The 26329-nt window shown below is 34.0% G+C and overlaps 1 protein-coding gene across 1 annotated transcript; it reads left to right on the top strand.

Annotated features, from left to right (window-relative positions):
- Positions 1-147: 147 nt before the first annotated feature.
- On the top strand, positions 148-25508 carry LOC132546304 (serine/threonine-protein kinase Nek10-like). Its single transcript, XM_060210029.1, has 30 exons — positions 148-185; positions 4789-4849; positions 7916-8037; positions 8174-8272; positions 8672-8798; positions 9033-9111; positions 9320-9387; positions 9706-9785; positions 9937-10023; positions 10316-10537; positions 10884-10965; positions 12228-12275; positions 14773-14812; positions 15069-15220; positions 15600-15767; positions 16097-16270; positions 16945-17086; positions 18227-18348; positions 18828-18933; positions 19299-19377; positions 20824-20953; positions 21256-21326; positions 21738-21887; positions 22187-22410; positions 23049-23255; positions 23588-23785; positions 24130-24239; positions 24444-24554; positions 24815-24944; positions 25318-25508. Exons 1-30 carry the CDS (start codon positions 148-150, stop codon positions 25506-25508), a joined length of 3618 nt encoding a protein of 1205 aa, XP_060066012.1.
- Positions 25509-26329: the final 821 nt, after the last annotated feature.

Genomic DNA, 26329 nt, shown 5'->3' with positions numbered 1-26329 from the left:
TTTTACTTTTTAAATCTTTCGTCCAATTGTTGAAATACAGCATTTCAAATCAATATTTTGAATTTCAGATGTTGTGAATTGAGGTCCACCACCATGTGAGAGGCGGAAACGCCACACCACCCTTATCATATCTACCCGTCCAAGATAATGCCCGGTCAAGACCGACGCAGGTCGCCGGATGCTGGGTAAGTACTTGTATAACAGTTAGGTCAAAAGTGCTCAGACACAATGTCGTTATTGTATAACTACTTGGGTGTGAATTTGTCATTGTTATGGTTTAAGCAAACTTAAGGTTGATGTGGTTCAATATCATCGGAAGAATTTCAGATCTCTGTGGTCCAGTTATATACTGTGAAATCATTCATTTTTGAGGGGGATATATATTCCTTGATTATGTGGGTACTCTTTAGTATTCACATGTCCACAAACTGTTTAAATCAGTACAAGTTGATTCATAAAGCTAAATTTATCTACATAAAAATTCAGTCCCATGAAAATTTATGATTTAAAGTAAAGTGAATTAACATTGTGCGTGTCATGATGCTTTAACATAAAACCCTATTGAGCGTTCCTTTCATTCAATCTTTTAATTATCAACATGTGAGTTAGTTCGGTACAAAGTATGGTTAGAATGGTTTAGGGAATTACATTACATTATACAGGAGGCAGTGTCACTGACACCACAAAATCTGTTTTGTTAAATGGCAGTATAATCTGTATAGTTATGAATGACAGATATACAATGAGTGACCCATAGATTCAGGATCCATAATGACCCAAGATTGTGTTTCTTTAATGACAGAATTTAAAACTAGGTGAAAGATTTGGTCTACTTTTAAATAAAGGGTTAAGTTAAGTAATTTCCCCTGTCTGTTCTGTTGAGTTCGGTCTTGACTCTGTCAATAGCTTACCTATAGAAGTATATTTAAACAACTCTCATACATTTTTACTTTGACAATGAAATATAGTGTTCCTGCACCAGTTTTTTAAGTAAAAGGTGGACAAATTTTTCAAGGTCACCTGTGTGACTGAATATTACAGTTAATTTATTCAGAGCCATTCCCTGTTAAAGTTTAAAGATGACATCATTCCCCGTAAATTTAGGTTAAAGGTATCTTCAAAGTTATATGTTTGTGGGAATTAAATGTTGAAGTCAATTCTGTTTTTGAGTACCTGGCTGGAATTTTAGACTGATTTACTTACCATGTTCTACATGCAAGTAATTTATGTTACGACATTATATGCATATTATCAACATTTTAAAATTTCCATTTTATTACTTAGAGAAGAAATTCCTTAAGTATATGCTCCTAAAATCCAAATGTTTAGCTGTGTGATATTTTAAAATCTTATAAATGAACAACCTATAGCTATTTCAGGGTAAATTTTAACATGCCGATCGTAAAATGTGTAAATGCATTGTCTGATGCTATCAAAGGTAAATGCCATCTTATTTCCAGGCTACACATTTCAATTAGTTTTATTAGGAGTTTCAGCTTTAACACAATATTTATTCTAAGGCTTAATGGAAGCTTTACTCCGATGCCATAATCCCCTGTGAACAATAATGGAATAGTCCAGATTACTGAAATGGGGTTTTCTATTAATAAATATAGAGGTTATAACGTATCACAGGATTATGTGGATATTATGTAACCCAAAAAAAAAAAACTGAAATTGTTTGTGAGCCTTATAAAACAAACAAAATGAAGTGAATGTCAATATGAGGAAATGTCACCTACGATTATACTGTCCAATCTGTCGTCAGTTTTTGACATGTGGGATGAATGATAGTATGGTATAATACTGCTACACCAAAGTTAATGAGGGTTATTGAGTATTTCATGTACACACAGTTCATATCACCGAAAACATTTTAAGTCTTGTAAGATACTGTTACATTCTTTATCTCTTACTTAAGAATCTATTTTGAAATGGGTTTAAATATGCAACCAATATTATTTTATACTGAATAATAGTTGGTTTTGTAATTTATCCTACAATGATATTGAATACAGAAAGTTAGTGTAATATATCAGACGGTAGAACATCAGACTGTGAATCTTATTGTCTCGATCCCTGCGTGGAAGAGAGGGGACAGTGTTTGTAAACAGCTTAATTTCTCTGGAAAGGATGCAGCACATCCTGCCTGCAGAGAGGTAGCCATTAGCACTAACTTAATGCAAGGAAACCTCTACATCAAACTGACCCTTGCTATCCACAGACAATAAACCTGAGCAAACAAGCACTAGCTGAATTAGGTTGTTACAGGCATTATAGTTTTAAACATTTGTACAAGTCTGGCATGTTTCAGTTTTCAACCCTCAACATAGCATGTGAAGAAGTATAAACCCATTTAAAGTAAAAATTCATGCTTCATGGACATTTTTTAATGATGAGAAATTGTGGAAACTGGATAATCACGTTAGGAGTGATTACTTCACAGTCAGGTCATACTGTGACCGTAGTGACCGATGATTACAAATATAAAAAGTCTATTGTGTTGTTTACCTTCATCATGAACGAGTCACCCTTTGGAAAGATTTACAATCAAGCACTTTTCTTGTTTTCAACACTTGGCATTAAAACAAACCTGCCATTGACATCTTATATTACAGCTGGGGTATACCGGTATGCTCGTTAAAACAACAAGTATGTAAGGTGTTTGTTTACTTAACCACTGAAAGAGAACCTTATTGTATATATAATGGTGATACGCCTCCCCCGCCCTGATGACAGGTAACTGACTGGTCAGACTCCCATAACAAAAGACTTACATGCACTTTAAATAAATACAACAATATCATAGTGTTAATGGCTGGCTGCACCAGTACAGTACTGTGAAGTTCAGGATTTCATATATCGCCTTAGGCTTGCTCACATTGTTGAATTTCAATTAATATATGTGTGAGAAGCACTCTGGTAAAAAGTGAATGGACTTGTTTGATTACATAACTAGAACAAACTGAGAACAAGTACATACAGGATTGATAGCAGTGATGTCACACACATAGTACTGTATATATCAGTGTTATACTCAATAGTGTTCTGTAACATTCAAATAATGAAGGATTCAAATATTTCTGTGGATATATATGCAGCTTTTCACAAAATGAGGTATGTTAAACTATTTTCTTTAATTTATGTTACATGAACCACTTAAATGCAATATCATCATGATTTGTCACTGGGTAATTTAGGAAGTTTATTAAAGCATATGATCCTTATAGACAGATAAAGACATTAGGTTGTAGATACCCTGTTTCCTTATTAGATCCATTTCAGGAGAACTAATTGAGCACATGCAAACATCAATATAAATGTGATAGTTATATAATTAACTTACATTCCTAAATCAATTTGAACTTGTCATTATTTCACAAGATCCTGATATGTAACTATTTGAATTGTTTGGTAGAATTTCTTAAATACATATATAGCAATAATGAGATAGTTTAAATGCCTTTTAAGTAATTTTTTTTAAACATCTAATACTTCGTTATTATCAGGTATTAATATTTCCTGGTAAGCAGCCAAACTTTGATAATTTTTTAAAAATATCCAACCCATGCAAAGTATTTCCTAAAACATGCATTGTAGTAAAGTTCTATTTCTCCAAAAATAGCTAAAAAAAGACCAAGATATTTTTTTTTGGGATGAAATTTCCTTTAGAATTAAACAAAGCAGTATTTTTCTCTAGACAGGAGTTTGTTTAATCACATTATGTCGGTTGTTCTTTTAACTGCACAATGATAATGCTATGAACTTTTGTTATCCTATTTTGGCAGCTGAAGTTCATGGAACTTAAGTAGAACTTTATATATGACCATCAAATTGTACTACTAGTATGGTAGGAGTGAACTTCTATAGAAAGCAGGGATCAATGACATCTTCCTTGATGTTGTACTAGTATGGTAGTAGTGTACTTCTTCTATAGAGAGCAAGGATACCTTATTTTTTAATTTTCATTTTTTTTCTCAGTTTTATAAAAAATTTTAAAGCAAAGAAGAAGTGTTTTCCTTAGAAATGATGTGATCACCAAGATTTCTTTATTTTTTTCTCACTCAATACAAAACATTTCTGTAGAATTGCATTATTTTCCATTAAAATGTATTTTGTACTGTTTTTATTTATTTGTAAAAATATGTTTACATACTATTTTCTAATGGTATTCATGTGTGAAGTTGATCAATGTGAGATAACTGTGGCTAGAAAATGTAGACTTCTGGTTTTAGTTGATATTTTGATACAAAGTAGTCCAACTAAAACAAATGAAAAGTTGAATTCTTTGTATGACAAGTATTTTTCATGGTAGAGCAGTTACTATTGGAATTTTCGCACTTAAAGTTTTCCATATTTAATGGAAAGATAAGAAATATATTGGATTTCAAGATGAATGATATAGCTTATGTTTTTTATCCTGAGATCCAGATCAATACCGGCATATATGGTGGGTCACCTAACACTAGGGTATGTAGGAGGGTGGTGTAAGTGGGTCACTGTACACTTGAGTATGGAGGGGTGAGGGGGGCATAGGACAATCACCATACACTACAGTGTGATGTGGACAGGGACATAGATGGGTCACCTTACACTAAAGTATGGAGGGGGGAGGTGAATTGTAGGTGAGTCACCTTACACTTGAGTATGGAGAGGAGGGGGAGGTAATGTTAAGCCTTACACTTGAGTTTGGAGTAGAGGGGCGTAATTGGGTCGCCTCACACTGGTGTTTTTGTTTGTGATCAGTCTGTGGCCCACATTTATATGATTTTTCTGTTTGTTTTACAGAGAGAGTAAGAACTTGAGTCAACTGCTACAGCTGATTAACACACCTGCCAGTAAACAACAGGTAAGTCTTCCCAAGGTAATATATACCAGGTAAGTGTTCTTAGGGCATTTCAGGTGTGTCATGCACTGGACCTCTCCAAGGAGTTTGACCTTCCCAAGTGCATGTAGACACATCAAATACCGACTGGATCAAAAAATGTATAAGTGACTTTGCATATTCTTTTTAGGTGTTTTGTACAATATTCAATGTGTTAGTGTGCAGTATTAGGAATCAAAAGCATTGATGAGAACATTACACTGGTTTTTTAGTTACTGTTTCACTTTGAATGACAGGATTAATTTTAATGACCACTGTCTTGAAAGTTTGATAAAATTACAAACGTTTTATACCCAAAGATTCTTAATCATGATGGATGTCTTTATTTGTTCAAGAATCTTTGACATCTAAAAGATCAAAATTATTTTAATTATAATACCACGTCAAAATATATTTTCAAGGTTTCTGTCCAAGCTTTATGATGAAGTTGAGGAAACAATATTGATACTTAATACATGATTATTTCTATTTTGGAGTAGGCTAGGGACAATTCACCCATGGAATTCCTAATTAGGCAATTCTCAGATTTCACCAGATTGAGAAACACCTTGGTAGAGTTTCCATATTTAAACCATTAGGATTTGCTTTGTAACTGTTCTGTTCTGTACGTAGTGGTCTAATATAAAATGTTTGAGTTAAACTCAGCACGAGTGACATTCATCATTTACTTGACTGGTGTACATTATATAGGTAAACAGATTGAGTGTATTTATATAGTGTAAACACTGTGTGGTACCTGTATGTCTATTGCACCATCCATGTTAGTGTTTTATATACAGCCCACACAACACGGACTGATCCTCTGCAGGTTCAATAAGTTTATCTCTAATCCTTCTATACAAGTAGAATATAACAGGATACTTACCTAAATAATCTCTGGAGAAACACCTGATATTGGAACTGTCTATATAACTGTATTTACCTGTACATATAGTTTACAGCAGCTAGCACAGTCAGTGAACTGTTAACCCTATAATCACCTTAATAAATTTATATACAGGTGTGTACTAAAACATCTGGTAATGTGACAGATCAAGAAATATTGTATGGTACAATATAAGTTTAGTTTTAATATCAGGTAGACTTAACTTTATTTTCATAATTTTACCCTGTACAAATGATATGGTCTATGTGTGAGACTTATTATAGACAGTTGTAGTGGTGTGGTCTGTGGGTGAGACTTATTATAGACAGGTGTAGTGGTGTGGTCTGTGTGTGTGACTTATTATAGACAGTTGTAGTGGTGTGGTCTGTGTTAGAGACTTATTATAGACAGTGTAGTGGTGTGGTCTGTGGGTGAGACTTATTATAGACAGTTGTAGTGGTGTGGTCTGTGTGTGTGACTTATTATAGACAGATGTAGTGGTGTGGTCTGTGTGTGTGACTTATTATAGACATTTGTAGTGGTGTGGTCTGTGTGTGTGACTTATTATAGACAGTTGTAGTGGTGTGGTCTGTGTGTGTGACTTATTATAGGCAGTGTAGTGGTGTGGTCTGTGTGTGAGACTTATTATAGACAGTGTAGTGGTGTGGTCTGTATGTGTGACTTATTATATACATTTGTAGTGGTGTGGTCTGTGTGTGAGACTTATTATAGACAGTGTAGTGGTGTGGTCTGTGGACGAGACTTATTATAGACAGTGTAGTGGTGTGGTCTGTATGTGTGACTTATTATAGACAGTTGTAGTGGTGTGGTCTGTGTGTGACTTATTATAGACAGCTGTAGTGGTGTGGTCTGTGTGTGTGACTTTTTATAGGCAGTGTAGTGGTGTGGTCTGTGTGGGTGACCTATTATAGACAGTTGTGGTGAGGTCTGTGTGTGACTTATTATAGGCAGTTGTAGTGGTGTGGTCTGTGTGTGTGACTTTTTATAGACAATGTAGTGGTGTGGTCTGTGTGTGTGACCTATTATAGACAGTTGTGGTGAGGTCTGTGTGTGTGACTTATTATAGACAGTTGTAGTGGTGTGGTCTGTGTGTGACTTATTATAGTCAGTTGTATTGGTGTGGTCTGTGTGGGTGACCTATTACACAGCAACAATATAACTCCAGATTTATTGATGTAAAGTTGATCAGATTAGAAAGGAAGGAGGTTTTTTTTTAGAAATCAGTACAGAGTAGTTCTGTGAATCATACTGATGAATGAAAGTGACTCACTGAAATGTTTACTGTACAGTATTGTGTAGTATTTCATGGTTGAAAAAATCTTATTTATTTTACTGAAAAAAACTACCTCATTAATGTCGTGTTGATGTGTTACAGCACGAACAGTAACACTGGCCACAGACTTATACATTGTATGTCCATAGTACAGTAAAGCATGACTACGACTGAATAGTTACTGTACTAACTAGAATAGTATATCTCTGTTATGTAAAACATATAAAAAACACCTATTGATTTCTATACAGAGTTTTTATTTGACTGAGGTAGGAATTTGTATTCCCTTAACAGTCTTAACTACTACCTGGTATATGAGAACAGAATTTTTCAATATAAGTCAGTGAACCGATGGTAAATCCCAGCATATCATATTCACTTATCAGGAGTGTCTTCCTGTGATTTTTTAGCACTGTACTTATTTATATGTTCCTTTTGGTAGTATTCCTTGAAGTATATATACAAAATAAAGTGATATTAAGCATTACCCACATGAAAATAAGTGACATTATCAGAAGTTGGATTACATAGAATATATAGGAAAAAATCTGTGGGGCAAGAAAATGACATTAACAGATGTGACGTTAAGTGAGTTCCAGTGTATTGAATGTGTAGAGCCTACTGATACTTAAGATGAGCCAGGAAAATCTTTGTACCAAACACATAAGATATCATGATTGTTGAAAAAAAGCAATCTATGATGCTTTATATCAGCATAATCTTTGTTCATGAAAGTGTCTTTAATGATTTGAGAGAACGTTTCAGAATTTAGATATCAAAATTTTTTAGTTTAATTTTTAAAGAAATATCATGTAGGAATTCTATAAGTGTTGTTTTTCTAATTGTGTTTGGTTATCTTGGGTGTTTACAGTTGCCATCATTGGAGTTGAAGCCATGTCAGTCAGAGAAGTACCTGCCCTGGCCCCTCCCACACCCAAAGTCAGGGGCCCACCAGGGCAAATCCTCCGAAGCTGTAGCACTGGAAAAATTCAGGTATGAAAGCTGCAAAATATTTTGTGAATGTAGATATTTTAATATAGTTATACCCATTTAACTTCTTAATGAGCTTCAGTATTGTTTCTTTTGCAATGGATTTAATTAAAAAGGAAACATTTCTTTTTTCTTTCAGTCAAAAATATCAGTCGGAGAGGAATTTTTGCAAGCACACTCACCATAAATGGTTTTCATCGCTGTTTTCAGCACTGGTGAAGCAGAGGTTATGTTGCGCGTGAGTATATTATTACTATGATCTCTGCACGGACTGATTTGTGTTATATATACACCGTCATATAGAGCTGTTTTCTGCCGGTGAAGCTGGGTTATAAAGTCCAACTGATGTTTACTGAAGTCTGAACAGGGAAAGTTGATGAAAGATATATAGAGAAATGTATTTTATTTGTTGTTGCTCATCTTTAAGCGAATTATTATCACAATATTTATGATTTACAATCTTATTTTTTTTCGTCTGCATCCTAGTGATAAATGAATCTGCAAGATGAAAGTTGTCCAAACAGTGTGATATATAACCTGACATATGTGTATCTTTTGACTATATAGAAATATTTATTGTTTTTAATAAACAACACAATGGAACACATCACTGAATGTTTTGTGATATTCTTACCAGGGCATGGATAGGGCGTGCTCCCCCAGAGAACATATTGTTACTTGTTACATGTTTGAGAATACTGATGAGGGATCATGCCTTCCATCGACAATTTTTCGATCTGGGAGGTCTCAAAGTGCTTGCAGAAGTAAGTAGGGTATTAATTAGAAATCTTTAATTATGTAACTGTCCAAGCTGATTTACGAGATTTCTTATTAGAAATGAGATAGATATATATGAATATTTTTGACATCCTTATAATTACCTTAACTTATTTTTTTTTCATAAACCATGATATTTGATAAATTATTCCTTAACTGTGTTCTGAATTTCTAATCTGCTGTTTTGAATGATTTAATTACAATGTCTGGAATTTTTGTAGCATTTCCGGAAGGCTGCAGACAGCTACCTAATGGATGATCGGAGTCCATATGTTGTGGACATCCTGAAAGAGATGACTAGTAAGTGGACAGATCTGTTGCCAAATATTTTATACAGAGAAATCAATGTGGTAATCTTAAATCTGGGCAGAATTGTCAATTTTTAAAAAAAAATCTAATTGTTGAAGCTACAAAAGTTGAAGAATTGAAAGTTTGAATTTTTTTATTTTGTCGTTTGTTCTTACACTACAGGGATTGGGTGACACTAAACCTTTTCTTTCCTTTACAGATATCTTCCAGAAGTTATCTGCCGTAGTGTCACAAAGGACATGGCTGGTAGAGTACGATGTTCATGCTGTAAGTCAAAATTTCACCAGTTGATAAAAGATTTATTATAGAAAAATGAAAAGGATCTTGTTACAAATTCTTTTCTTTTAGAGAAAAAATGTTTTAGTTCAGTATTGCTTTATAGACATGACAATTGGTCAGCAGTTGATTGTGAATGTAATAAGTAGATATATATTTACTGGTAATTTGTATTTTCTGTTTATACACATATAGCCTTGCTTTGCTTATTTCAGTCTATTAGAAATTTTTCTGGTAGACTGTTGAAAATAATTTATGTGACAGGTAAAAATTTGAAGTTATCAAATTTTTATATGGTTTATGTTGCAGGCATTGGTGATGCTGTTACATGCTACAGATGTGGTAGTGTTACATTGTTCTCTACATGCCCTGTACGGCCTGGCTCAAAGGTACTACAGTTTATATTGTACAATAATCATCAATGCTTATACAGTAAATTAAGTCTCTAAAAACCATCAACACCAAGGGTATCTACATTCTCACTATTTCCATAATGGTTAATTGTACCTGCATTGTATAACTTTCCTTTTGTTTTTGTAGTGAAGGACCACGTAAAGTTATAGGCGAATCAAACTCAATAGAACAGTTGTTATTGATTGTGCAAGAGTATGATAATCTGGCAAAGAGGTGAGTCTAACTCATTAGAATAGTCAATATTGATCATCCAGGAGTACAATAGTTTAGTGAAGAATTGAGTGTAACTCAATAGAACAGTTATTTTTTATTGTCTATGACATCTAATTGAGAGATGAGTAAGAAAGAGAACTCCAATCTCTAATTTGATTCCAAAAAGCAATTAACCTTTACAATTTGACATGTTAACCATGAAAGATATTTAAAGAGATTAGAGATTTAAAGAGAAAGACATAATGCTGTCTTATGTCTAAGCTATAAATTGTCCCTATATTTGTGTTTGCAGGTTAGCAGCCCAGTTGCTGAAGTTACTTTGTCACGATTGTCAAAGTCGAGAGATGGTGAAGTTGTATGATGGAATTCCTATTCTGCTGAGTCAACTCCACTTTGATAATGTGCACCTTCTCCTCCCTGTTGTATGGTGTCTAGTTCAGCTTTGTGAAGACCCAAATGCAAGCAAGGAGATAAAGCAAATGGGAGGCATTCCACTTCTCTTGTCCCTTCTACAGTATGTTTACACTACTACACCTTACTCAGCGACTTGTCTCTTCTGTTGTATATTTGATTAGTAATACTGAAACTAACGGAAGGAAATTGTGGAGCAAAATTCATTTCTTAAAGGGATGATATTGTTCTGAAAAAGAACTAGAAAAGTTCAATTTTTTGTTTTGTTAATCTATCTATTTTTTGTGTGTGTGTGTTTTTTTTATATAACTTTAATACATGAATGTTACACTTTAAAAGTTTTGAAATTAAAAAAAAAAAGAAAATGCAAAGAAATGTTACATTACCATATTTGGTAAGCTTTATTATGTATGACTGGGCATCATTTGGCTTTTGCTTGACCATTGCAGTGACCGGACGTTCGTGACAGAGAGGACAGAAACAAGTGAAGGAGCTGCCAGTGCTGGTCCACATGGCAGAACAGTAGATGATGTAGGTATATCTTGTGATAGTCATGTGATAGTCATGTGACTGTAGGTTTTAGAATTACTGTCCTTTAGATGTTTTATTTCTTTAATGCTTTTGATGTTTTTTTTGTTTTTTTTTTAACTTTTACTTTCTTTTGATATTGAGCATGCTTTGTTGAAGAGAGAGGGTGAGGAGAATATCTATCTATGAGACGTTATTGGGTAACTCATCTTCTTTAGTCATAGAATATCTTTTATTGATTTCCAATTACAATATGGATTAGAAGATCTAGAGTATTTAATACCTGTATGTGACTAATTACTTCCCTATGGAGACCTAAACCCTGATTATCATGTATGTGTCATTGAGACAAGATCTCGGTGTAGGAAAAGATTTAAATACAGCATCACCTGTTTAGATCTGATGCAGATTTGTACCTGCAATCAATGACCTGATGACATTGAATAACAAGCAAACTTGTTACCAATCCTTGTTAGTCAATATTCCCGTAAAGTCTCGCTTTCAGAAAAGTGACTCCTTACTATTTCTGTCGAACAAATACTTGGTGATGATCATTTATAGTCTTTTTAATGCAAATCTATACACACCATACAATGGCCATTTGAATAATCTCCAACTGACTGAGAAATAAAATGTTTTTACTTTGGGAAATCAATACACCGACCAGGTGTAATTTTAGGAGTTTCCTTTAACCATTGTGTAATAGTGATGGCCAGATTCTGTTGTTAGGGTAACAGGAGACAGCTAATGTTGTTAGAAATAACACCTGGTTAATTACATAAATGTGCAATAATTGCAAGTGAAAATTGTTTCTACCTGGTAATTGCTTTCTAAATATATTCTAGAGTTTCTGCATCATTGTTAATGAAATAATAAACATCTGCTGATAACGTAGGAGTAATTGCAGGGAGCAATTAATTGATTTCTCTGCTTTTTTATCTTCTAGGTCATTGATTTTTAAATTACACATTTGTACAGAAATTAAACAATGACAAAGTTTTGACCCATTTTAGGTTTTGTTTTGGCTTATTTGATTATAAGAAGGAACTATTTACTGGGATATTTCAGGGTCTATTGCATTATATAGACTGGGGATTATTTATACAAAGAGTGCTCTATGTGTGCACTACATTAAAACTTTACAGATGTATGGAATTTTATCATGTACAGCCCAGTTTATATACATTTGTACAGGAATGCAGAAAACAATTAGAATTTAAGTGTTCAAACTTGTCAATTTCTGTGATTATATTTTGATTTCTCAGGCAATATGGGAAACTATTCCCTCCGAAATGAAAGATCCAGCCTCCAAGGTGAGATGGCTTGGCATGTCTTGTGTGACCCCTGATCCCATAGTCACATTTCATGGCTTGACCAATCATCTGTCACCATATCATGACCACCCTGTCCCATTGATCTGAAATTGACACCTGTCATAATGATAATGTTTCTTTGGTAGAACATTGGAATAAAAAATGTTTAATTGAGGACCAGTATGTCAATATTAAACACAAGATCAAATATTTTTGCCACATGTTTTTTAATATAGATATTATCATCACAATCACAAACGTTGGTTTAAATCGGAAAAAACACCATATCCCATCCATAGAAATGAACTATATTTAAATATTCACTTATTTTATAAAACAGTAAAGTTGGGAACAGGTTTTGATTTATCAAAAATTTCATGATATCAGCTCCGTCCTGTCATCATCAATATCATACTGACTTTATCAGGTATCAACATGTGTTTTTAACAGCCGCATGTGTCATCATCATCACTGCTTACCTTGTCCAGCATTAGTTATCTGTTCAAGCTTGCATGTATAGTATAAAATACAACATTATTAGCTATATATTCAGAACAACAGGAAGCTGAGTTTGATGTACGACGTACAGGACTATTCTCTCTAATTTTTTTTTTTAACTTAAAACCCAGATATACTATGATTATGTCACTTTGAATCAATATTTGTCTGTTCATCTTTGATAATTAGTTATCTCATTGCAACATAAAAGCCAGTTTAAGTTGTGAAAAGCAAAATAAAAAATAGCAATGGTTTACTAAATGCAAAATTGTAAACTAAAATTTCTCTTACAGAATTTTTAAGCTACCATTATCAAAAATATGATACAGAAAGGAATGATGATGAAATAACAAAACCTACAAAATGTGAATGGGAAATGTTTTCCTGATTTTCTCAGCACATCCAGACTGAACTTGATGTTATTGTAAACATTTTGTTAAAGTTATCTTTACTTTGGTTATTTCTTCAGACAAAAATGAAAAATGGAACATTAAATTTGAAAGATAGATTCAAGAAAAAGACTGTATTAAAACAATAAATAACTTGTACTAGATAGAAATTCTTCATCAATAAAAGATTACCAATCATGATTAAAATAAATATAGAAAGATATAAATAACTGAATAATATTAAAATGATTCAGTCCATTTTGTTGATTGTGTTAAATATCTAATTGATTGTATGAATTATGTTGTAAATGAGGGCTGATATTGCTACAGTTCTTGTTTAACTAAGTGTAGATTCAACTAAAAAATGTTCTTTCTTAATATATTTTGAATATATTTTAATTTTTTTTTTTACATAAAACAGTAAAATAGCCTTCTTATCATTAGATGTTTTTCAGTTAAGAAAATAATTCCAGGGAACATTTGTATAGCCCTCTGATAGCTCTGTATTGTATCAACTGGTGTTTGTAGACTCACACTAATAATTCACTGTCAGGCCTAATTACGTTTGGTTGATGATTGTGTGTATTTGGTATCAGTATTGCCAGGGTTCTATTGTAAGCGTTTTATCCTCTGATTAGGTTGTTGATGTATTGATATCCTATAGATTGATTTCTCTTCAGCTTGTCGTCTCTTAGTTTGTTTACAATTAGGATGATGACAAATGATCGTACAGCTGTATGGATAATAAGGCCTGATCAAATGTTTGTAAAGTTATTTGTGAAATTATGTCAAAAGCATTGATTGATTATGTAGTTTCAGGATATAATGAAAGAGCATATAATGTTATAATATAATTACCCTGTTATCAATGAAATAACTACGATAATATAATTACCCTGTTATCAATGAAATAACTCTGATAACATAACTACGCTGTTATTAATGTAATAACTCCAATTACATAACTACCCAGTTCTCAGTGTTAGAACACACATTGAATAATCTTTCCTTGTTACACATGTGTAATATGACCTAGCAAAACTACGATTGCTAAGTTCTTGGTCGTTCCTGTGTCCCCTAGCATCATATCCAATCCATTCAGATGCCCACAAAGAGATGAATACAGAGGAAAAATATTGCTAATTCAGATTTTTGTATGGTAAAATTTTGTTTTCAAAAATGTTTGTAAAAATGTCATATATTTGTCTTTATTCAGATGTATATTGAGGTTTATTAAACTTGTCACATATTTATCATTTTACCTCGTTAGTGTGTCAGTTAACTAAAAACAGAAAATTCTGAAACTTTTTTCATAAATTTCATTGGGATAAAATCTTTAAATAAATTTTAGATAATTTTAGATCATCAATTGACCATTTAGCCTTCTGAAGCAAATTTCCTGTATTTATTTACTCATTAATTTTTTGTCCGTAACATTGCATTAATCTGCTGCATTTTGAATATTCAACCTCTTCTTCAAAAAGAAAAATGAAGGGGAAAAACAAGAAAACAGAAGAAAAAAGGAAAAAATAAAATAGTTTCTTTTCCTTCTTCTTCTTCTTCTTCCAAATGTCATTGTTTTAACCTTGTTGTACTTCATTTTTATTCAGGCGGAAGAGCTCATGGAACAACAGTATTCTTTAAAAACAGGTATGTTGAATTATCCCTAAATTTTGACATTACATTATCATTATTTAATTAGTACATTAATGAGTTGATCATTTGGATTATTTTTCTAGGGACTCTTTCTGCTTGGTACATGTTATTGATATTCAAGTTTAATGCTAAAAAATCTTTTTGGTATAAAAAAACCATTTTCTCCACTAGCATGTTAAAGGAAAGAAAACTCGAGGTGAGAGATGTATATTGTTCTTTTTAAGATATACATGCTTTTTTTCTCCACTAGCCTGCTGTGCGGCGCTGACAGAACTAGTCATGAATGATGCTAATGCCTCTGAGATAGCCCAGGCTAATGGAATCTACTCCTTAGGACTTCTCATCTTACCCCCATCCAAGGACTGTGGTGACAAGGAGCGTAAAGGCATCGTTAATCTACAGGTACAGACATCTGTGGCCATATTTGTCCAGGAGACCAACACATATCCACTCTCTTGCTCGAAGTGAGGAAGTGCAGACAGAAAAATACTTATTAAGAAATATTTTTCAGGGAAAAATGTTATTCACATTTAATAACAAAATTTGCTGAATTTTATGAAATAAAGTGCTGCAAAAAACCCCAACTGAAGACAGCTACAAATAGAATTGAAAAAACTCAGAATGACTTTCTAAAATACTGTATGATTGGATCTTGAACTGCACTTTTTTTAATGGAAGGCGTAAAAGAATATTCCAAGCAATAAAAAAGTAGCATAATCCACATGTAGATGAGGATTATCAGTGTCAGACTAAATACAGTGTGATATGTTATATGTTACAGAGAAGTGCCTTCAGGACACTGAGGTTCCTCTTCAGTATGGAGAGAAACAGGAAGTTGTTTAAATTGCTGTTCCCGCCTCAGCTGTTTGAGAAGTTTATCAGTGTCGGCCATTACAATCGAGACCTTAAGGCCTACATGCCCTTGGTGGATGCTATCAATGGTCTCCCTGTAAGTTAGCTTAACCTCTCCTGCCAACTGACCGCAAAGAGATGCGTGTGTTGACTATCCCATCTTTTTAGAGTAGAAATGTCAGAATTGAAACATGTTATAAAACTTTGTTTTGATTATGTCCTTCATTCTATATTTCACCTGATAATTTAGATTGATGAATTTCATCGCATATATTTTGAAGTTAAATACTTTTTTTGCATGTATAAGTTGATTTTCTTCTGATATAGAATGTAGTGGGTCATTGTAACACATTTTCAGATTGATTTCCTGATATTAATCTCTCATCAAGAAATTTCAAACTTTTATATACTTGTATATTTTTACAGGGTGCTAAAGTTGAGGAGATAAAAAATAATATTCTGGAGACCAACCATAACAAGACCCCAAGTCGCCATATTGGAGAGTATGATGTGTTTGATATGCTAGGCAAGGGTGCTTTTGGCTCGGTGTATAAGGTCAAGAAAAGGACTGCTGGTCAGTCCTTCCTGGCCCTGAAGGAGGTAAGACACTGGTCAACATATTAAACCTATTTGTCAGTGGTCATGGACCATGCATTGAATCTTACTGGTTCCTATTCAAATAATCATGTGGTACAGAGGTAACACAATACGTCCAGGGTTTAATTCCCTTTAGTAAGACCACTCGTGTGCTTCAATCTGGGCGTGATTAGTACAAGTTGGATAACTTGTTTCTCAATTGTTGTAAAATAAATGAAGTTTATATTTATATATCTACTGATTACAAATGGTTGGTTTAATTTCATTAATGAACTGGCTTATATTGGGTTAAGGCAAAACAGTCAGCAACATTGTGGGACTGAACTCAATAGTTATGGTCAGTAACTATGTGTCATAATTCCTGGATGATGAAACTGTAAGAGAGGATAAACAGATAGATATATAGATATACATCATTGATGTGGAGTTATAATCCCTGTTAGAATTTAACATTTAGTGAATGCAGACCTGGTGTCGAAAATTTACAATTAGTGAAGTCACAACTGCCTCCATCAGTATACATAAAGTCAGGTAACTTATATTAAAAAACACAGTGACTTTGTTTTATTTCATTTTGGTAATTGTCTCCATATCCAGTCGTAGAACTGTAATTAGGTTGTTTCCCAAGTAATTACTTGTCAGAATATCATGATTTATAATGTTATGTTATATTTCAGGTAAACATAGACAATCCTGCTTTTGGTAATACCATCACAGACCAGAAACAGAGTGTTGGCGAACTGATGAATGAAATCTCCATCATAAGGGAGCAGATGAAGCATCCTAACATTGTCAGATACCACAAAACATTTATGGAACGTAAGTCAGATACCACGAAACATTTATGGAACGTAAGTCAGATACCACAAAACATTTGTGGAACGTAAGTCAGATACCACAAAACATTTGTGGAACGTAAGTCAGATACCACAAAACATTTGTGGAACGTAAGTCAGATACCACAAAACATTTATGGAACGTAAGTCAGATACCACAAAACATTTATGGAACGTAAGTCAGATACCACAAAACATTTATGGAACGTAAGTCAGATACCACAAAACATTTATGGAACGTAAGTCAGATACCACAAAACATTTGTGGAACGTAAGTCAGATACCACAAAACATTTATGGAACGTAAGTCAGATACCACAAAACATTTATGGAACGTAAGTCAGATACCACATAACATTTGTGGAAAGTAAGTCAGATACCACAAAACATTTGTGGAACGTAAGTCAGATACCACAAAACATTGGTGGAAAGTAAGTCAGATACCACAAAACATTGGTGGAAAGTAAGTCAGATACCACATAACATTTATGGAACATATGTCAGCTACCACAATGCATTTATGAAAGGCAAGTCAGACAATACAAAAATACATAGAACATGAGTTAAATGTTACAATATTTACAGTGAACACATATCCCATAACATTTGTGGTAAAGATGTCAGATATCAGAAACATTTCATGAAAGAATTTGTGAAGTTTAAAAGATACATGAGAAGATTTGTGAAACTGGATTTAGATAATTAACTGACTCCAGTGACAAACCATCAGACTAGTCAACTAGTCAATGCCATGATATCTTTTAAAAAGTTTTTCATCTTCAAATATATGACCCAAATTATGATACATTGATTTAAACATTTAATAATGATTGATTTTGCTTTTTTAGGTACAATTTACTGAATTGTTTCATTATGTAAAGATTCTCTATACACAACCAGGAATTTTAATATGTGATGTTTCGGTGACCAGTACGATCCGTACGCTGTCACCTTCTTCAGACAAATGACCAGTAAAGCATGTACACAATGGTGTGATATGTGTACGAGTTGTCGTGGAATAGCGTCGATTTCGGACATGCTGACAAGTGCCGAAATGACTGTTAGCGAATAGTAAAACCATTCGGCTACGCTCACGATGAATTGTTTCATGTTTTGGTTACAGATGAGAGACTATACATTGTCATGGAGCTGATAGAGGGTGCCCCTCTAGCGGAACACATTAATTCTCTAAAGGAGAAACGGGAGAAATTTCCTGAGGAACGTATCTGGAACATATTTATGCAGGTTTGATACAGCATTATTTTATTGATTTTTTCTTGAAATCATGATGTATTTCATAGTTTGTCTGCCATTTTATTAGGTGGGGCAGGGTGACTGGGGAATGTATGTAATGTTACCTGTGTAGTCCATCCCATTCTGTCTGGTTTTGAACGTTTGTCTTATTTTGAAAACTTCTCTATAGATTTGGTTTATATTTACCCCATAATGTCGTGACATGATGGTCTACACCCTATTAAATCAAGGTGGCCAATCAAACTTAGGTAAAAAGGTCAAAGGTCAATCAAACAGTGATATACTTTTATACATTGGACGGGGACATTCCTGTCTTGTAGACGCATAATATACTGGTATCTCATATACTGGTATCTCATATACAATCAAAAAGAAAAATTTTGTTTTCTTCAGTGTATATATTGTTATGGGTAGACATGTAGACAAGGATGTGTTTGTATCTTTATATGTAGTTTGGATGATGTTTGTAGATGGTGTTAGCTCTGCGCTACCTACACAAAGAGAAAGGAATACTACACAGGGACCTGACGCCCAACAATATTATGCTGGGAGACAGTGATGATAAAGTCACAATAAGTAAGTCATAGGTGTTTAGATGTTGTTCTATATCAATTTAGAGAATAAATATCTGAGAATAATTCTTTTACTAAGTCTGTAGTTGAGACTTCATGTAGTGGCTGCCTAATCCTGTTTCGGTGTCAGGCTGAACTCAAATAGATAACAGAACACCATACGCATCAGCACTAAGATTCATTGCTTTTTTACAGTGAATTATTAGATTTTAGAGAGGAAATGCAAGTACACACTCGTGAGAAGTATTGAAATTTTCTCTCGACTCCTCAATGTTGGCTGTTAATCACCAAGAAACAAAGAATGTCCTGAATATAAATATATTCATTATTGTCCTCTGTCTGAATATGATTATATCTGTCATTTTGCAGCTGACTTTGGACTGGCAAAGCAGAAGAGGACAGACTGTAGCAGGATGACCAGCGTGGTCGGTACGATCCTCTACTGGTGGTAAGTGAATTATATTGTACCTGAGATGTAGGTGCCATCCTCTACAAGTGGTAAATACACTAAATGCTAGCACTCTAATGCTATATTTGAGGATTTTGAAATAATTTTTACATAGAAAATCACTGGTTGTTTCATGACTTCTGCTGAAAAAAATTGTATTTGCTAGCACTCTATGCTATATTTGAGGATTTTGAAATAATTTTTACATAGAAAATCACTGGTTGTTTCATGACTTCTGCTGAAAAAAATTGTATTTGCTAGCACTCTATGCTATATTTGAGGATTTTGAAATAATTTTTACATAGAAAATCACTGGTTGTTTCATGACTTCTGCTGAAAAAAATTGTACTTGCTAGCACTCTAATGCTATATTTGAGGATTTTGAAATAATTTTTACATAGAAAATCATTGGTTGTTTCATGACTTCTGCTGAAAAAAATTGTATTTGCTAGCACTCTATGCTATATTTGAGGATTTTGAAATGATTTTTACATAGAAAATCATTGGTTGTTTCATGACTTCTGCTGAAAAAAATTGTATTTGCTAGCACTCTATGCTATATTTGAGGATTTTGAAATAATTTTTACATAGAAAATCATTGGTTGTTTCATGACTTCTGCTGAAAAAAATTGTATTTGCTAGCACTCTATGCTATATTTGAGGATTTTGAAATAATTTTTACATAGAAAATCATTGGTTGTTTCATGAATTCTGCTGAAAAAAATTGTATTTGCTAGCACTCTATGCTATATTTGAGGATTTTGAAATGATTTTTACATAGAAAATCATTGGTTGTTTCATGACTTCTGCTGAAAAAAATTGTATTTGCTAGCACTCTATGCTATATTTGAGGATTTTGAAATGATTTTTACATAGAAAATCATTGGTTGTTTCATGACTTCTGCTGAAAAAAATTGTATTTGCTAGCACTCTATGCTATATTTGAGGATTTTGAAATAATTTTTACATAGAAAATCATTGGTTGTTTCATGACTTCTGCTGAAAAAAATTGTATTTGCTAGCACTCTATGCTATATTTGAGGATTTTGAAATAATTTTTACATAGAAAATCATTGGTTGTTTCATGACTTCTGCTGAAAAAAATTGTACTTGCTTCAAGCTTTTAGTAAAGTTGTGAAAATTTGATCCACTAACAAAAAGAAACTGTACTATACAGGTGAATGGTACAGGCCAATCTAGCCTTTTGTTGCATAAGCCTTTGGTCAGATCATGGAAATTTTGATTAAGAAGAGAACCAATTCACAGTTTTACTCCTGAAGCGTGTTCTCTTTTTGTATCAGATGCTTTAAAATATCATTCAACACAGTCTGGTTGTGGTCAACTGCTGGAAGCATTACTCGGGTCTCGCTACATCGATTATTCCACTTGCAGACAAATATCTGTGTCTACCTCACATTTGTTAATGTTTAACACCCTTTTGTACAGCCCAGAGATTGTCCAGAACCAGCCGTATGGGGAGAAGGCAGATGTGTGGGCGCTTGGTTGTATCCTCTACCAGATGTGTACCCTTAAGCCTCCGTTCTTCTGTGATAATATGTTATCACTAGTCACCAAGGTAAGCAAGGGTCAGGTGTGGGCTACCATTTGCCAAAAGACACTGTATAATGAAGTAAGCTAATAATTTTCTGTTTCCTGAATTTGCAGTACAATTGCCTAACTTTTTCATCTCACTTTTTCTTTGTAAATTTTCATTTTTATTTTTTATGTCTTGTTTTTAAAGAAATAACTTAAAAAAAGACAATCCTATTCAAATTATTTGGTCATGAACCCATTAAACTATAAACTAGATACTTACAGCAGTTTCAGAATTGAAGAAAGTTGATTTAAAATGTTAAACATTGTTTTTTCACTCTGTAGATTGTGGATGCCAATTTTGCCCCTATACCAGAAGGACAGTACTCGGACAGACTCATTAACATGATCAACAGGTAGAGTATAACATGTTAATACAGACATTCAGAATCACAAATAGTATTAAAATCAGTATTTAAATCTCTACTGACCCTATTAATATAGACATCTTTCCCATTAAAATTTCTATACTGAACCTATTAATATAGCAATTTTCCCATTAAAATCTCTATACTGACCCTGTCAAATAGACATTTTTCCCATCATTTTGAATTTCTATAATAATTGTTCTTGTAAATTAAGTGATCTTCTAGTCAGGTTTCCAGACAGAGGATTTCTATTCATTTAGTATACATACATGTAAAGCCAGAGAAATTGTTTAAAACATAATGATTTTAAAATTATTTCAAATGATAAATAACAAGATGATTTGTGTCAGCATCAATGTAAGCAGAGTCTTAAGTTTCTGTATGTTTTTGTTTTTTTAGCTGTATCTGTCAGTCCACCGAGAAACGACCAGACATTGTACAGCTTGCTGGAATGATGGCAGACAAACTTCTCGTCCACATGGACAGTCTGCGCACAAACCAAATCTCCATGGAGAAGAAACTTGAGAAAGAGCGGACAAAGGCCCAGAGGTAAGGTCATAGAGGTCAAAGATATCACACTGTCATAGAGGTCAAAAGTCACAGTCATAGGCAATCACAGTGTTCAACTTCTGGAAGGTTAATGAAAGTCACACCATGGACAAAGTCACAAAAGTCCAAATCTTTGAATTGCTTTGATACTAGAAGTCAAACTGTCCTGTAAACTCCATGTTTGAATGGATACAATTTAACCTCTGTACTTGACTTTACTGCCAGATATAAAAAGTGAGACAGAAAGATTATATTAATATTATATATTTACTTCATACAATCGTGTCTTTGTTTTATAGACACTATTTTGAAGCCAACCAGAACATGCAGAATTATCACCGTCTGTTCCTGGTATCCAAGGAACGATATGATCGCCTTGCTAACCTGGCTGGGAGTGGAGGAGCTGCAGGACTGAAGAATGGGGAAGTAATTGACCCATCACTGGTGGACATTGATATTAATTCCTTGGCAGGCTCTGTGTGCATGCCTACTTCTATAGACATGGACATTGACCGTGGCACAGGTCAGTATTACATTGTAATATTGTTAAATTTCTAAACATATAAGTAAAACTATTGTATGAGGTTGAATAATATTTTGATATGAGTTTTTTTTATCCCACATCATTAGATGGGTGATTCAAATTTCTCTTTATCTGTCATCTGTCCATTGTTCGTCTGTCATGCAAAAATATTTGTTATTGCTATTTCTGGAGAAGCACCAGATCTATCATTCTCAAATTTCATATTTAGATTTCTCTTAATTCCTAGTTGTGCATACTTCATTTTGGGTCTGATTGTCGAAAGAAAATGGCTGACAGGTGGCCACTTTGTGTTTTTGACAGTCATAGTTTTTTATTGCTATCTCTGTTGAAGTACCTCATATATCATTCTCAAATTTCATGCATAGGTACATCTTAGTGGGTAAATGTGCTTTGTCAATTTTGGGATTTAGAGAAGTATACAACAACAAACAGACAACAGACTTGGATTTTTACTATGAATGACTATCATTACTGTTTCTCGAGGAGTACCAAAAAGATCTTTCTCAAATTTTAAATGCAGGTTCCACTTTTTCCCCTAGTTAAGATTTGGAAAGATTACATAAATTACAAGATTAGAAAAAATTACAGTAAATGGCATGTTTTTTGCCTATTTTCAGGTTGGACGAGTGATGACGAGAGTTACCCCAGCAGTGGCAGTGAGAGTCGAGAGAGTAGTGCAGGAAGTACCCGCTCTCAGAACCATGCTAACCTTCGTAAGGCACTGCCCAAACCACCGACCACTCCTAAACAGTTGCGGAAGGACCGGCCATCTCGTAGTACTGTTGCCTTTTACAGTCCACTAGTACTTGACATCCCAAATACACGTAAGTAGTAAATGGTTTGATGTTACTATATATCTGTATCATTACTCAGAATGCCATTGTTCAGATGTGTATGCTGTTCACATTGCAATATTGAAATTTTATATTAAAGTGTCAACAAAATTAGATTTTTTAAAACAATTTTAAAAAGTATATATATGCATGCATGTTTTAGATAGCCTATATTCCCGACTATTGAACAGAGTTTGTGAATTGAAATTTGTTTCAACAGATTAGTCCCTGAACTCACAACTTACACTGTATCTGCCACATAGAGTACAATTAATACAAAGCTATGTTGGTTTAATGTAATTACCTGAATTGATCTGTTGTAGCAAAGACAAGTCGTGACTCGGGGTTCAGTTCAGGTGATCCTTCACCTAACAACAGTAGTGCCTGCAGCAGTGTCGGGCCGCTGGACCCTATCACCAATGGTCCCTTACAGGCTGCTGGCTGTCGTAAATTCTCTCGCTCTAACAGCACTCCCTCTTCCAGCTCACCGGCCCGTAAAAAGAAACACAGCAAGCGACCAAGTAAGTTACCTAAAACATGTAGAAAGGGGAATCATTCTTCTGGATTGGCTGTGAATTTTTCTTCATGAATTTCTCATTTAATAATGTGAATATTCATTGTGAGTTGAGATATTTTGCCACAGCGCTCTCTCCTGCATTTCAAGTATTTGAGAACTAATTGCTGAAATACACTTGAAAATTAAAGAATTTATGTCAAATCTGAAAATTTTATTGAAAAAAAAAAGAAATATCATTCAAAACATGTTTTCCAAAGCATATGTTTTAACTGGGTTTTATTTGGACTATCTGATGTTTTGTGTTTGTTGAATTGTTGTAATTTCTTACCGTTTGTGTTCTGTTAACAGATAGTGCTAACACACCAACACTGACCATATCACAGCGTCGTGTACGTCAAATCAGTGACCCAATTTTGCAGATGTTACATCAGCTCCACAAAATTATCTACATATCCCAGGTACAAACAAGGAAGTCCTCAGTCTTATACAGTGTTAAAATAAAATGCTCAAGTTGAATATTTATGATTATATATAATCAGACACATTGTTGTATGTATTTCTGTTGAAATTAACAAAGTAAAAAATTTTCATTTTAATTCATTTTTTTTTTTTTTTTTTTTTTTTTAAATTTTTTTTGTTAATAGCGTTGATATCTATTTCAGCTACCTCCCACATTGTGTCCTGATGCCAAGCGGAGGAGAATTGAACGGTACAAAAGAACCCTTTTTGCTCCTCAGAGTACAACATTTAATCTTAAAAGTGAATTGAAAAAGGTATGCAATTTTTTTCCCCTACTTCTGTCTATAAAATCTAATAAAGTCTGTAGAGCCATCTGTATTTTCTTATTAGATAAGATTTGAAACCTTTCTAAAAGAAATAACAGAATGTGCTATTTGGCAAAGATGCAGACATTGGCATGTGGAATCAGTGGGATTTTAGAGTAAGGTTGTAAAAAAGTCCAAGAGTCATTTCAGCATTTATGAATCGTGATGATGCGTTTGTAAATGAGGTATAAATTTCTCTCTTTTCACAGTTAATGTCGGGATCAAGGGAGATAATTGATTTTAATCTTGGTCCTTCGGATTCCAAGCGCACTGGATCTGCAGGTTCTACCAAGTCTTTGGAGACTGAAACGGGCAATGGAGTTGAAACAGACATATTACGTAAGACATTTTTTTTCACTCCTACATATGTTTAATCAATATTAGTCATTTCATTTTATTATCAATATTCATCATTTCATTTCATCTTCAATATTAGTTATTTCATTTGTCATCAATATTACTCACCATTTGAATAAAGAAATACATAGCAATTTCATACTACCCAAATTTTTTATATATAATTTTGGGCAAAGATTATGTATATATAGTGTATTTTTGCCCTCTTTGTTACAATTTTGTTTTCGGAGCAAAGATTATGAAACTTTAGGACTTTACAGTTAATGATTTATGTTCAAAATAGATTTCTTGTGTACATTTTTTATCAATGTAAAGTATTCAATGTGATGACATTCAGGTTTTGACTGTGTTATAGGAAATAGCCAATGGGAGGCAGATCCCAAAGATGGCAGTATCACATACGAACAGCTACATAATATGATAGAAAGCACTCTTCTTTCCTGTGGGTACTACAACATGTCACCTAACGCACACGAAAAACACCCTCCATTGGGACCAATCAGTGTGGACCTAACAAACAGTCGAAAGTATGAAACGCCAAGGTAGCAGTAAACTGTCTTATCAAGCAGTGATATCTTCATAAACAGAAATGTACCTCACCAAACAAGCCATGTCAGAACTACAGTCACACTACTCGTGTGAACGAGAAACACTATCAACCTTCCAAATCTTGTGTAAAAATGATGGACAGAGTAAGGCTTCTCAGTCTTGTGTTGAATTGATGGATAGAGAAAGTATATCAGTCAGCTAATCAGTATTGAGTTTACAAGCATTTAAGTTGTGGCCAATACTGCGAGGATGTGTTCAGTGGTTTAGAGGTTGTCCTTCAACATTGTGATGGAAAAGTTTAATCAACAATGTGATTTAAAATTGTGTCCCAAGGGGCAGAATTAAGATCTGATGTAAAGGAAACTGACTGCTCTGCAGGATTTAGAAAAGTTTACCTGTTAAGGATACTGCTCTGTAGAATCACACACTGAGGAAAGTTTACCTGTGAAGGATACTGCTCTGTAGAATCACACACTGAGGAAAGTTTACCTGTAAGTGATACTTCATGATGTCAAATGTTGCTTGGGTGATGAACATAAGGGCTTTTTATGTGTCCCATCCAGACTGGAGGTTGCTGTAAAAATGAAGTGTATTTACCATGTCTTTCTGTGCTCACATTCCTGTATTTTGTGTGCAAGCAACCAGGACCAGTCCCTCCTGTACTGCATCTGTCAGCAACCAGGACCAGTCCCTCCTGTACTGCATCTGTCAGCAACCAGGACCAGTACCTCCTGTACTGCATCTGTCAGCAACCAGGACCAGTACCTCCTGTACTGCATCTGTCAGCAACCAGGACCAGTACCTCCTGTACTGCATCT

This window comes from Ylistrum balloti, unplaced genomic scaffold (genome assembly GCF_031769215.1).
Source record: "Ylistrum balloti isolate Yb309-2 unplaced genomic scaffold, AGI_CSIRO_Ybal_v1 Utg369882, whole genome shotgun sequence".
NCBI classification, from domain to species: Eukaryota; Metazoa; Mollusca; class Bivalvia; order Pectinida; family Pectinidae; genus Ylistrum; species Ylistrum balloti.
Note: the sequence above shows the minus strand (reverse complement) of the source record. Positions and strands in the feature narration are given on the sequence as shown.